Source organism: Sminthopsis crassicaudata, chromosome 3 (genome assembly GCF_048593235.1).
Source record: "Sminthopsis crassicaudata isolate SCR6 chromosome 3, ASM4859323v1, whole genome shotgun sequence".
Lineage (NCBI taxonomy): Eukaryota > Metazoa > Chordata > Mammalia > Dasyuromorphia > Dasyuridae > Sminthopsis > Sminthopsis crassicaudata.
The window spans coordinates 168,848,499-168,862,912 of NC_133619.1; the positions used below are offsets into that span (position 1 = coordinate 168,848,499).

At 32.6% G+C, this 14,414-nt stretch overlaps 1 protein-coding gene across 2 annotated transcripts in view; it reads left to right on the forward strand.

Moving 5' to 3' along the window:
- COL4A2 (collagen type IV alpha 2 chain) overlaps positions 1 to 14,414 on the forward strand; it is a 276,248-nt gene that overhangs the window by 178,718 nt on the left and 83,116 nt on the right. For both annotated transcript variants that reach the window (XM_074299526.1, XM_074299527.1), the window contains exons 16-19: positions 77 to 121; positions 6,645 to 6,698; positions 8,123 to 8,189; positions 14,088 to 14,198. In XM_074299526.1, the coding sequence (XP_074155627.1) occupies positions 77 to 121; positions 6,645 to 6,698; positions 8,123 to 8,189; positions 14,088 to 14,198 (277 nt within the window). The remainder of the gene's footprint in view (positions 1 to 76; positions 122 to 6,644; positions 6,699 to 8,122; positions 8,190 to 14,087; positions 14,199 to 14,414) is intronic.

Consider the following 14,414-nt stretch of genomic DNA (forward strand, 5'->3'; position numbering starts at 1 on the left):
CACTGATATAAAGAAATTGTTTTCACCAGTGGCACATTTGGAACCATTACTAATATTGTTCTTTTTGTCAATTCAGGGTCTTCCAGGCAACAATGGTAGAGAAGGAGATCAAGGAGAGAAAGTAAGTGTGGAACACCAAAATGAGTCTTTTCTGTGAGACATTTTCAAATTACCTAAAAACACCACACACACACACACACACAGACACACACACACACACACACACACACACACACACAAAACGAAAGCGGTCATTCAGTTCATTAACAGAAAATATTTAAAGCACTATTTGAGTGTTCAATAATGTTGATGCTCCTTTCTTTTCAGTTCCTGTATCATCATACTGTATTTCTTTATTTCCATGAAACCAGCCATTTAAAAGTCCTTTATTCCTTTGTTTCTTTATTTCCTAACAGTTTTGAACCCAAGGATGTACTACATCTTTTAGCCATAGGTAGATAATCCAGGTTATTATATAACTAAACCAAGTTTCCCATTTTCTTCCATCTCAGTCATTCATTATCAAACTATCTTATTTCTTTAATATGTAAATTCCTTGGTCCAGTTGCAATACTAGATACTGATAATTTCCAAGGATAAGTTGGATTAATGAAATTTCCTGCAGGTTGAATCTTATTTTTAATGTTATATACTATAATGTCACCAAAATATAATGCACTATGCTACTTCTTTATATTTACCTCATATATTTATAATATTCATTTTAATGTTCACAGTTTTTTTTGTTTTTAAATCAGACAGATTTTTGACCATTCTCTGGAAGAAAACATTATATAGATAAAGCATTATATATCTAGACCTCATGTAGAGTCTTTTTTCTTAATGATAGGGATAGTATACATAAATTTTATTTTATTTTCAATTCACATATAAGCCAGTATTTTTTAAAAAATGGATTCATCATGCAAGGAATGTTTCAATAACTCAGCCTTGCATGGAATAATCACATGAATGGTAGTGGCAATAAAGTATATCTGAAAATAATTTCAATATTTTTAAAATCACTATTACAACTAATTATAATAATAATAACATATCCATAAATATATTTGTGTGATCCCATTTGGACTAACAGTGTGAATTTATAAAAATAGTTGTATGAGGACTAAGAACTGAGTCCATGATCAGAGAGCATTGCAGCATTAATTCTGCCATGAATCCATGACTTCATTAGGATGATACTCTAATCAAGTGTACTAATCAGACATAAATATAACACTGAAAGGCATTTCGTAGTCTTTTTCACATTAGATTCTCAATTCTCCATGCTAACAGAAAAGAGCATAAACAAAGAACTGAAATCCACATGTAATCTCTTTAACCTAATTTAGCAATATAGTGTTTTGCCATCCTTTCTTCCTTCCCTATCCTCATATTAAGGAAATCTTTTGTGGGAGACAAGAATATAGCCAAATCAAGGAATATGGTACCATATGCAAAGGAACTCTATTTCCATCCATGACTGATCTAAAATCTCCAACAAGAGGTCATCCAGACTTGTTTTACAACAACCTCTGAAGTCAGCAAATTTTCAATCTCCAGAAGCAGTCTATTCCATTTTTAGACAACTATAATTGTCAGGTGTTTTTCCCCTCTTATATCAAGCCAAAATTTGCCTATCTGCAATTTCCACACATTGTTCCTACTCCTTCCCTTTGGGGACAAGCTGGACAAGTTTCATCCGTCTTCGATCAAGCATTTAAACACCTGAAAATATGGCATGTCCCCAGAATACTCTCTTCTCTACACTATATATCTCCACTTCCTTCAACTGATTTTGGTACTCTATATTCTCCAGTTCTATCACCATCTTGATCACCGTCCTCTGACAAACTGATCAGTATCTTTCAAAAAAATGGTTTCAAAAACTGAACACAATACTCCCATTAAATTCTGGTCAGAGGCAGACCTTCGTTCTAAATATCATGTCTCCATTAATCCAGCCTTAGATGACACTGTGTTTTGGGTTTCCATGCCATATTGACTAGTGTATAGTTCACTAAACTAAATCTTTGTCACACCAGCTACTATCCAGCCACATTTTCTCTACCTTATATTTATAAAGTTGATATTTTGTACTCGAATGTAGGGCATTGGGTCTATTAAATTTAATCTCTGATTTAACAGGAACTCAGCTATGTCTTCCTTCCATATTTGTTTATTTCGCCAATTTAACAAGCATGTCATTTATGCCTTTATCCATGTCCTTTATGAAAATGTTGAATTTCCTCCAAGTATACATCAATATATTCATCATCAATCTTTGATTCTGATCTCTTAACAATTTTCTAATCCACCTGTATTTTCATCTAGTCCATACCATTCTGTTTTTTGACAAATCTAGAAAACCCCACAAAAATCATAACAGTCAAGAAGTTCAAATCAGAGTCCACTTCAAGAAAACCCAAGAAACATTACTTGAAATGACAGTGTAAAGTGCCTATTCCATTCCCTTGATGTAGTAGCCTAATTCTAATAACCTTGTTTAAAAAGGAAGTGTGATTAGTTTATCATAAGCCATGCTGGCTCTTAATGATCAATTTTCCTTTCTAAACCATCTCCTTTACTACATCAAAGAATTTTGTCATGAATCAAAGTCAACTTAATTGGACTCTATCCAAAGGAATTCACTTTCTTTTGAAAATCAGAATGTCTTTTGCTCATCTTTAATCCATGCCTTTTCACCTGAACCTCCAGGGTTCTTCATAAAACATTGATGGTGGATTTTATGAGATGTACAGCCTACTGTCACAAATCCCTACTGAATGAATTTGCCATTTGTATCATGCAGATGCTCTAATGACATGGTATCATTGTTTCTTTTGGAATTTCATGAAGCCTGGCCCAGATGTTCATTTCTGGCTAATCTAATATAGCACAGTTGGAACAGCTTGGAAAACAATGGATACTTTCTGTCAAGTGGAACTCCTTCAGTTGCTAAGAGGACGTGGTTTATTTGATAAGGGAATGGAACGAAGTAGAATAGGAAATAGTTGGGGCCCATACAAATGACTCTATCATTCTGCTATATAACATTATGATATGTGACTTCCACTTTTACTATATATATGCTGTCTTGCTTGCCAAGTTGTGTTACCTCCTGCCGTCTGTTCAGCTGTGTGCAGACATTTAATATTATAAAATGTAATTAGAAACCAGTTGTAGCTTTAGGGAATCTATTGTAACAGCAATTTTAAAAATACATTTAGAAAGCATAAAAGGAAAGAAAACTTACTCCAAGGATAGATTTTGGCTTCTATCACTAATATACACATCACTTCTTTTCCTATAAGTTTATAGAAGTTCTTTAAGCAGTACTCTTTCCAACTTTGAATTCAACACTTCCTTCCTTTAAAATTAAATATTATTGATCAAATTTCTCAGAAACCCTAATTCTTCTTTTTCCTCAAATCTCTCCTAGATGATTATTTTAAATGGAAAGGCTTGTGAGTACTTGATCCAAAAAACCCCACAAAATCATTGAAGTCAAAGGAGTTTAAATCTCCAAGTCCACTTCAAGAAAACTCATTAACTTTCTGAGCTGTTAAGAGCAAGCTTATCTGAAAAGCTACCATGATTTTGAAAGGTCTCACATTAAAGAAAATTCAAGCATGTTTTCCTTTCCATTGATTAAATGGTATATTTGGCATATGAACCCAAGCAAAGCATTAGAGTTTCATATCCCAAAATGGTGCTGAGTCAAAAATTCAGAAAATATCCAGAATTTAGTGTCTTATAGTCTTTCATCACTGAGCATACTCTGGTTAACAAAGCTCCCAAAATATTTTGTCATATGTAGAGTGCTCAATTTTTCCTAAGCTATAGGAGAAAATTGATCATAATGGATAGGCAGGGAAAAATCCCAAAAGAAATTTGAGGAGAGAAAATCTAATTACACAGGAGTATTCATGATGTTAACATGCAAATAAATAATTAACAACTTTTAAAAACACATAGTATTGTTATTTCTCTTTCTAGATTAGGAACAGTTTCTTGGTTGAAGTTGACTTTTTAACTTCAAAATAAGCAAGGGCTAGAGAAATGTTCTGATTGATATTTAACTACACTTGTTCTGCTACAAATCTTCATTTGAGAACTTAATTATAATTTGGGAGTATCAGGCCCATAAGTTAGGTTCTAATAGCCAATCCTTCATATATTCTTCTGGTGAGCATGATTATGTTAAATCCCAGCATGAATTTCAACTGATGTCACAGTTAGAAGTGGTTATTAAGGCAAATGAGTTTCATATACACTGTTACAAGACTCGAGAAAATAATTTTAAAGTATTCATAAATATTTTGAAGTGGAGACTAATGATTTCAGTTTAGGTTTCATAGAAAAACCATCCGTCCTGTTAACTGTCTCTTCAGTCTACAAATTTGATTGTATGTCATCTATGCTTTTTATTCAAGTCACTGATAAAAATGTTGAACAGCATAGGACAGGTTTCTGGGATTTTTACTAGGTACTCTACATCCAAATTGACAAGGAGCCATTAATGTCTACTGATTGGGTCTGATTGTTCAACCAATTCCAAATTCACCAGTTCTGTATCATCAACCAGTTCATGTTCCATCCTCTTGTTTATATAATGACAAGAAGTTTTATCAAATGCTTTGGAAATCTAAGTATAATATGTCTACTATATTTCCTTGAGATACAATCTAGCTACCCTGTTGAAAAAGGAAGAAAAGTTAGTCTGGCATGACCTCTTCTTAATGAAATTACACTGACTTGTAGTGATCATTTCATAAGAACTACCCTTTATAAATATATCCTAATACTTTGCCAGGAATGGATGTCAAGCTTGATTATGTAGAATTTGCAACCTATACCCTCTTTCCTTTTTAAAAACTAAAACAAAATTTGTTCCTCTACTGCTCTACAGTACTTCCCTTATTATCCACAAAGATCATAGATTCATAGGTGGAAGGGCTTACTTTGATTTTCCATACATGTTTAAATATAAATTCATTGAACAAATAAATCTGACTATATCTCAGTGGGATTCTAAACAAAAGTTTCTCTTTACAGAACTATTTCTTCAGATCATTTTCCAGAACCATCCTTGTGTTGTTACCCTGGGTATTCTACTTATGAAATCCCAATACTCCCTCTCCCCATCAGTTCCTATCTGTTTAACTATGGCTGGGACTCCCCACAGACAAGTCCCAAAACCATCATAGTTGTTACAAGATGAATCTTTTTATATAATTTCCAAATTACTGAAAAAAAAATTTAAAATATGCTATGAATTCCAGTGCCAAGAAGGAGTCCTTAGTGTGATTTTTTTATTTTTTTCAGTTCCTTTGCTATGTCCAATCATACAAAACAATTTGCCCCCTACTTCACTCAAATACACTGTAGGAAAATTCATTGTCTTCCCAAAAAAGACAACTTGATGCATTCCTTTTTGATTTCTATTTCACAAAACATCATGATTGCTTGATATTTTAGACTGATCATGATGGTGGTAGTGCAGTCACAGAATGACTAAGTCAGGTGACTATGGCTTTTGTTTACATGGCATGATATAATATGAATCTTTGGTATCTTTTTTTATTTATATGTACAATTTCAATTAAATGATCATGATCAGAAATCTAATCCTCATTAGATCTATGTTCTTTGTATAATTGCTTGAAAAACAAGGTAAAATGTTCAATCCTCACAAAGATTTGGGAGGGGGAAATGACTCGCTTATTCAAAAAAAAAAAAAAAAAGGCAAATGTTTCCAAGTCAAAAGAATTTAAGAAGATTTTAAAATTACCTATATTTGAATTATCCATTGGGTTTCACTAAAGAAAAACAGGCAACCATAATTATGATACACATATATCAAAATGCTCTGAGTAACAGCGCTTTTTTTTTTTTTTTTTTTTTTTTTTTTGATCTGATGCTAATTTAATTAGGATGATATTTTGGTCAATGAGATTCTATTGACTATACTGTCAGATTAAATGAATGAACCTAAGTTCATTTCACTAAGTTCTAAGTTTTCACTTCATTTTTCTGTGTAGATATAGGCTATTACAAATTATTGTTTTATTTCTGCATCATATGTTGGTGTGTTTGAAGAACAAAGCAAAGTAGGAAAATTTGGAAAATTCTGTCATTTCTTTTCAATCTTAAGCTCCACCTAGTGTCAAAGAGAATGAAACCAAACTAAACCTTTGTTCCTACTTTCAAAAGCCCAAAACTAAACTAATTTCAGTTTAGTCAAGTTTAAACTGAGGTTTTGTGTAATTTCAAGTATACACTCCTAAGCAAATACATGTCTTTTTTTTTTTTTTTGATTAATCTGAAGCCAAATAATTTATAGCTTGTTTCATTGATCTATGTAGTTTTGTTTATTTGGAGATTCTCCTATAACTGACTTTGGCAAAAACAAATTAAATTCCTAGACTGAAAAAAAAAAAACCTTCACAGTTCTGCATATACGCATCTGTAAGGGAAAACTTAACAATTTCCCCCCCCAAAAAAGTAGTAAATAACTGTCCCTAGGGAATTAGAAATTTTTTTAAATACATTGCCATAAAAATCTGAAAGATATTTAAGGAAAAAATACCTAAATGAATAATTATTATTCATGGTTGGTGTTGGATTTTTTTTCTCCTTAGGGAATCAGAGGAGATGTTGGCTTTCCAGGATATGATGGCTTTAAAGGACTTCCGGTAATATATCTTAATCACAAGTGTCAAGAAATTATGTTCATTTTTGATCATATTGTCTTTATTTATTTTTCTTGTGTTCGATTAGAATCTGAAAAGCATTATTGCTTCATAAATATAAAAATACACAACAGACTTTTTTCAAACTACACCTCTGACATTGTGTGACCTTGAAATATCATTTAATTTCTCAGTATTCTAAGCCAGCTAGTTGCACATGTAGCCAGCAACCAGATTAAAATATAATTGGGAAATATTAAACAAAATAAATGAATGTATAATTAAACATGGAGAACATTACGTGTGAAATATTAAGTCAATTATGTAGCATCACATATATATCCCTTTCTGCCTGAATTTGACACCACTACTCTAGGAAGTAACTAACACTCTAAATTGCAGAAATTATACCAGCCTACATGGATAGAGTTTCCTTAACTATCCCTGTATCAATTAAATCATAGATTGTGTTCCTATTCTTTATGCCTATGATTAGAATATATTCCCATCAATTGCCTCCTTGTCTTAGTATTATAAATCTGAGAATTCATCTTTGATTGTAAGAGTAAAATAACATTCAATAAATTGTGAATGTTTATTTGTACATAAAGTAACTACCCATGTTGGTAGTCTCCCCCATCCTCATTTCTTTTATGAAAACCTTTAGATAGGAAAATTTCCTCCACCTCTCTTACTACCGTGCTAAAGGTGGGGGATTGGGGAAAGAAATGGTCTCCTCCAAAATATGTCTCCTGATGATAAAAAGAATGAGGAATGAGGAAGAAAGATGAGAACTAGCATTGACTAATGAAACTCAGAATTAACATTGTTAATGATGATGAAAGAATGTTTAATCTTATTTGGGTACCCTGAGTTAGGGGTCTAATAAAAGAAGTATGCTTTTATTTGTAAATTATATGTTTTATTTGTCCACAGTGGAGCACATACCACAGCTGTAATTACAAAACGAAAAAGAACTCAGCAACAATTGGATTAGTAGGGCAAGGTCAAAAGAACATATGTTAAGTCTTGACTGAAAGATATGACTAGAAGAAACACATCAATTTTCAGCAATTTGAAGGATCTAAATATCAAAGAAAAAAAAAAGCAGGTATAGAAGTAAAATTAGAAAAGATGAGAAAAAATAAATATTATTGACTTGAAAATGAATCTTGAGAATAATTCAGATGTTATGGAATTATTTCCTTAGACACATAACAGTGAGTATGTCATACCACATCTTACCTATTCATAGCTTAATCAACATTTAAACTTAAACTGAGGTTTTGTGTAATTTCAAGTACACACCCCTAAGCAAATACATGTCTTTTTTTTGTTGGTGTAAGCTTTATTTTTTGAAAGTATGTTTCCAAATACTTTAAAAGGCTTTTCTCTAAATATACAATTTTCTCTTTTTCCATCTTTAGGGAGATATTGGTGACCGAGGTCCCCCTGGACCACCTTCATATTCACCCCATCCCTCTCTAATAAAAGGTTTGTATGTCATCTCTGCTAGTTTTGTTCTTTATAAAAAGAAGTAGAAGGGTTGAACATTGGGAGAAGACTCATTAAGCAATTTCACATATAAGCTGCTTGCAGACCAAGATTGCTTAGAGTTATTTTTTATCTTAGGAAAATGGTGTGTTCACTTCCCATGTCTTCACAAAGACATAAAAAGAATTGACTTCAAACCTCCCTGCCATCTGGCTTCCATCCCCTTTACTTAAATGACATTACTTTCTCTGGGATTACCAATTATCTCTTAATTGTTAAATCCAATTAGCTTTCTTAGTCTTTATTCTCCTTGACCCCTCTGCAGTGTTTGCTATTGATCTGTACCACCTTCCTTTTAAATATATTCTTCTCTCATGACCTCCATATCATTGCAGGATCGTGCTTCCCTTCCTATCTAATAATTCTTTGCCTGGATCAGAATCATTATCTTCCTAAGTGCAGTCTTTCCCAAAGCTTTCTCCTATGCCTTCTCTTTTCTTTCTATTCTCCTAATACCTTTCTATACTCTAACAAGAGTCTGATGGACATCTCTATTTGGATATATTGTAGGTATCACTCTCAGTCCATAAAAAATAATATTCATCTCTTTTCCAAACTTTCCCATTTTTGTGGATTCTACTTACTCAGGGTCACAACTTTGGGATCAATCTTCTCTCCCCCTTAGTCTCATATCCTATTATTTAGTCTCATAGATTTTGTTTTTATCCCATCTCTTCCATCTGTTCCCTTTTGTTTACACACACAACCTTTGCCCTCATTGAGAACTTAATCACTTCTAGACTAAAAGTAGCCTCTTTGGTCACTCAATCCACAATCTCTCCCTCCTCCAAGCCACTCTCCATACAGCAATCCTGAGATATGATCCCACACCATTCAACTGCCTTTTGGACATCTTGAACTAGACATCTCAAAGATATTTCAAAATTAGGCAACTGGATGGTGCAAAAGATAGAGTGCCAGGCCTAGAGTCAAGAAGACTTATCTTCATGAGTTCAAATCTAGCCTCAGATACTTACTAGCTGATCCTGGTCAAATCACTTAACCCCATTTGCTTTCAGTTTTCATAAAATGAGCTGGAGAAGGAAATGGCAAATCACTCTAGTATCTTTTCCAAGAAAACCTCCAGTGAGATCACAAAGCTTCAGACATGTCTATAAACAATTAAACAACAAATAGAGAAATCTCAAATTCAGCATATCTAAAACAAAATTTATTATTTTCCCTCATAAACTCACTCCTCTATTTACCTCTTTTCTTTTTTTATATCGTCACAATAAAGTCAAATTGTACCTACAACTTCTAAATATATCCCTAATAAAGATATAACTTTCAAGAGTTAAACATATCATCTTCCCATATAGGGACATAAACTTCTTAACCTTAAAAAAAACAAAAACAAAACAAACAAACAAACAAAAAAAAAACCCAACAGTTTTTTTTCCCTTTTTACTGTTTTATGATTTTCTTGAATTCTGTATATGAACATCAAATTTTCTGTTCAGCTTTGGTCTTTTCATCAAAAATAATTGAAATTCCCTATTTCATTGAATGTCCATCTTTTTTCTGAAAGATAATGCTTAATTTTGCTGTATAGTTGATTCTTGGCTGCAGTACAAACTCCTTTGCTCTCCAGAATATCATATTCTAGGCTCTTCAATCCTTTAAAGTGGAAGCTGCTAGATCCTGGCTAATCCTGATTGTAGCTCCTTGATATTTGACTTGTTTTTTGGTTTTTGGTTTTTGGTTTTTTTCTGTCTACTTGCAGTATTTTATCTTTGATCTGACAATTCTGAAATTTAGCTATGATATTCCTTGGAATTTTCATTTTGAGGTCTCTTTCAGGAAATGATCTGGATTCTTTCAATGGATATTTTACCCTCTGGATCTAGGACATCAGGGCAATTTTCTTTGACAACTTTTTGAAAGATGATGTCTAGGCTCTTTTTTTTTTTTCATTGTGGTTTTCAGATAGTCCAATAATTCTTAGATTGTCTCCCCTGGATCTATTTTTCAGGTCAATTGTTTTTCTGATGAGATACTTTACATTTCTTCTATTTTTTCATTTTTTTGTTTTATTTGACTGATTCGTGATGTCTCATTGAGTCATTCACTTCCATTTGTTCAATTCTAATTTTTAGTGAATTATTTTCTTCAGGTAACTTCTTTATTTCCTTTTTACATTTGGCTAATTGAACTTTTAAGTGTAATTGCTTTGTGTCATTTTTGTTGACTTCCTATATTATATCTTTCCTGGCTTCTCATACTTCCCTCTACAAATTATAGTCTAGCTATGCTAATCTAATTAATGTTCCTTTTCCATGATACTTCATCTCCCATCTCTGTTGCCTTTGTGCCTCTTTTGTTTGGAATGCTTTTCCTCCTCACCTCAATCTCTTAGTTTGCTTTTCTGCCTTCTCAGCTCAAATCTTACCATCTCTGGGAGACTTTCCTTTCTTCTCCTCCACTCTTCAACATTCCCAGGACCTTCCTTTAGAGAATACCTTCCATTTACTATAGGTATATGTATGTATATGTGTGCAGATATATATATATATGTGTGTGTGTGTGTGTGTGTGTGTGTGTGTGTGTGTGTGTGTGTTACATGTACATAATTATTTGTATGTTGGCTTTCTCATTAAAATATTAGCTCTTGGGGCAGCTAGATGGTGCAGTGGATAGAGCACCAGCCCTGAATTCAGGAGGACCCGAGTTCAAATCTGGTGTCAGACACTTAACACTTCCTAGCTGTGTGACCCTGGGCAAGTCACTTAACCCCAGCCTCAGGGGGAAAAAAAAAATTAGCTCTTTTAGGGTAAGGACTGGCTTTCCCCTTGTTAGCAGCAACAACATTTATTGACACATAGTAAGCACTTAAATGCTTAATGATTGAGTAGCCATCAACTGTATAATATATTTATATTAATTTTTCAAAATTGCATCAACTTTTTTTAGAAGTCACAATATTAAACTTGTGATATACTTTCAGATCTTCTTCTCATGAAGTAGTTCCAATCTTAAGATTGGCTTTGGGGGACAGCTAGGTGGCGCAGTGGATAGAGCATCAGCCCTGAAGTCAGGAGAACCTGAGTTCAAATCTGACCTCAGACACTTAATATTTCCTAGCTGTATGACCCTGAGCAAGTCACTTAACCCCTATTGCCTCAGCAAAAAAAAAGGGAGAGATTGGCTTTGAAGTCACAGGACCTGAATTCAAGTTTCAGCTCTTCCATTATTGTGATAGACAAAACTCTTAACCTCCTTATATAGTGAGGTTGAATTAGATGCTCTCTAAAGTCCCTAAATCAGTGATTCTTTGATTCCATGATTCCCTTATTATGTTCTTTTGCTGTTGGACTTTTGAACCTAAAGATAGATTGCTTTTTGTTTTAAATTTCATCTTGTCAGTTTCATCCTAGAATTTCTGTTACTAAAATCATTTTGAATCTGAATGGTGTAGTCTATAGGATTAACTTCCCCTCTTTTATGCAAATGTCATAAACACTCATTCTTTATATTTTAGCAAATCATTGATGAAAATGTATAATGAAGTTCAGACTAGAACCTTATAGTCCTCCCTATAAAGTCCCTATATTGACTTTAACTGAAAAATAAGATATAGATTTAGAACTCAGTGGCTCCATATAGATAATCTAATACAACTGCCTCATTTTACATATTAGGAAACTGACACTGAACCATTTATTAATCATCACTCTTAGTATTTCATCTTTCCCTGAAGCTATCAGGAAAATATTATCAAATGTGTTATGGAATCAAAATATACTAAGCATACTTTATTTCCTTAACCTACTAAACTTATATCATAAAAAGGAAATTTAAATTATTTCAGCACAGCTTTTTTTCCATTAAAAAAGTGTTCTCAGATCTTTGTTGTCATATATTTCTCTTGTAGTCTTTTGGAATAGATTTTTTTCCCCAAATTTTTATTGTTGACCTAATTGTCTATTTTCCTAAAGCATTTCATTATTCTTATTTTTTAAAGAACAAAATGTAAACAGTACCCACTTTTTTTACCACAATACATTTCTTGAATATTTATCAGGTTGAAGAGTGTTTGGGGATAGGATAGAAAAGAAAATCTTTTTTCTGAAAAGGTAGGATTTATGTGATGAAAACAGCATCCAGTCCTTTAAATCTGATTCTGATATTTACCACCTCATGGCTTTGGATAAGTCATTTAAATTATCTGGACACAATTTTCTCACCTGTAAAGAAAGAAAATTAAATCAGATGATCTCTAAAATTCCTTCCAGGTCAACCAGTGGGACTTTTAAAAACAAAAACAAGAATTTCATATGGGGTAGGAAGCATGTGATTCTATTTTTGACCACTAGATGGCAATCCTCTGTCATCAATAAGGCATAATGTCAATTGGTTAGTTTTTAGTTAGTTTTTCTTGAGGTCTGGCAGATTGAAGAATAAAACTTAATAGAATTTACCACAATAAAGAGGAAAACACATATCTTTATTAGGCTGCATTCATATTAAACATAGAGTTTGAACATTGGAAGAGACTTCAGAATTTAACTTTTCAACCATACCATAAACTCAATCCATAACATCCTTGACAAGTGTTTAACCACCTCCAAGGAAGGGTAACACACTACCCATCAAGCTGAATATTCTATTTTTTAAGCAACTCTAATTGTGAGGAAAAATTTTTTTTTTTCCTGAAACAGGCTTTCCTATAATTTCTGTCAATTGTTCCTTACCTTTCAGGTCCTAGGCAGAACAAGTTTAATCTCTTTTCCACGTGGCAATTGGATGAGTCTAGTAGCAAACTAAAATATCTAAAAGTATTCCCCGAATGGCTTAGTAAAAAGGAGAAAATAGATGGCTTGCTGGCAATAAAAAATACACACATTTATGGAAATTAATTACAAATTAATATATATATACACATACCTATATGCATATTAACATTCACGCAAATGCCAGTGTACATTGTATGAATAAATTACATAGAATTTTATCCCTATTTAGGATTTGTATTATTCAAAAGCTACTGAAATAATTCTGGTAACTTAAATTAGTTAAAAACATTTTGGTATATTTTTCCTTTTTAGAAAATTTTATTAATTAATTTTATTTTCAATTCACAAACAAAATTAGAATTTCCATAACACAGTACAATAAAAAAAATGATTACACTTGAAATTGTAGATCTGCCATGTATACAACTTGTTATTCCCTCCAAATATACAAGTCATCGTGTAAATTTTTTTTTACTTTTTGTTTTTCTTTTCACCACCACCTCCTTACCTCCCACCCCCAGCCTAGAAATTCCTTTCATTAACACAAATAGGTCTAATTCTATTAGCCACAAAGATAGATAAAGAGATCGATAGATAGATATGCACATACATACATATACACACCCCCTTTGTATAAATATACTTCTATTTATTAGTTCCTTCTCTAGATGTTGATAGCATCTTACTTCATATATCTTTTATTTTTAATTTGAGTATTTATAATAACGAACTGAAAATTATTTTTAAAACAATATTGCTATTACTTTCTACAGTGTTCTCTTGGCTCTGTTTATTTCACTCTTTATCATTTTGAAGAAGTCTTTTTATGCCTTTCTAAGATCAATGAGCTTATCATTTCTTATAGCACGCTAGTATTTCATCACAACCATACACCACAATTGGTTCAACTATTCTCCAAATCATGGAAATCCTTGTAATTTCCAGTTATATATTTTTCTGCCTTTACTCCCCCATGTTGGTTTTACCTCCCTTCCAGTTGTATATTTTTCAACAGTTAGTAAAAACTGAAAAGATTTCTATAATGTGATTTATATCATTTTGACATGTAATAACTTGAATAACTTGCTCTCTGGGATTTTAGGCATAAGAGGTGAACCAGGAGACACAGGGGCTTATGGTCCCCCTGGAAGTCCAGGTGCACAAGGAGACCCTGGCCAACCAGGTCCCCGGGGGACAACAATAGGAGACGGAGGTAACAAATATTCATATTAATGAAAATCCTAGCATCCTAAAAATTCAGTTCCAAAGGATTGAATATAGTTATTTTAATACATTTTCAAATAAAAACTAAGAATTCACAGGATACTTGTTTTATTTTTGTTTGTTTTCAATTATTTTATTCAATTATTGTTAGTAGAATTTCAGGGCATTCAGATCCATAATTTTAAGTTCACAAACTAAAACTAGT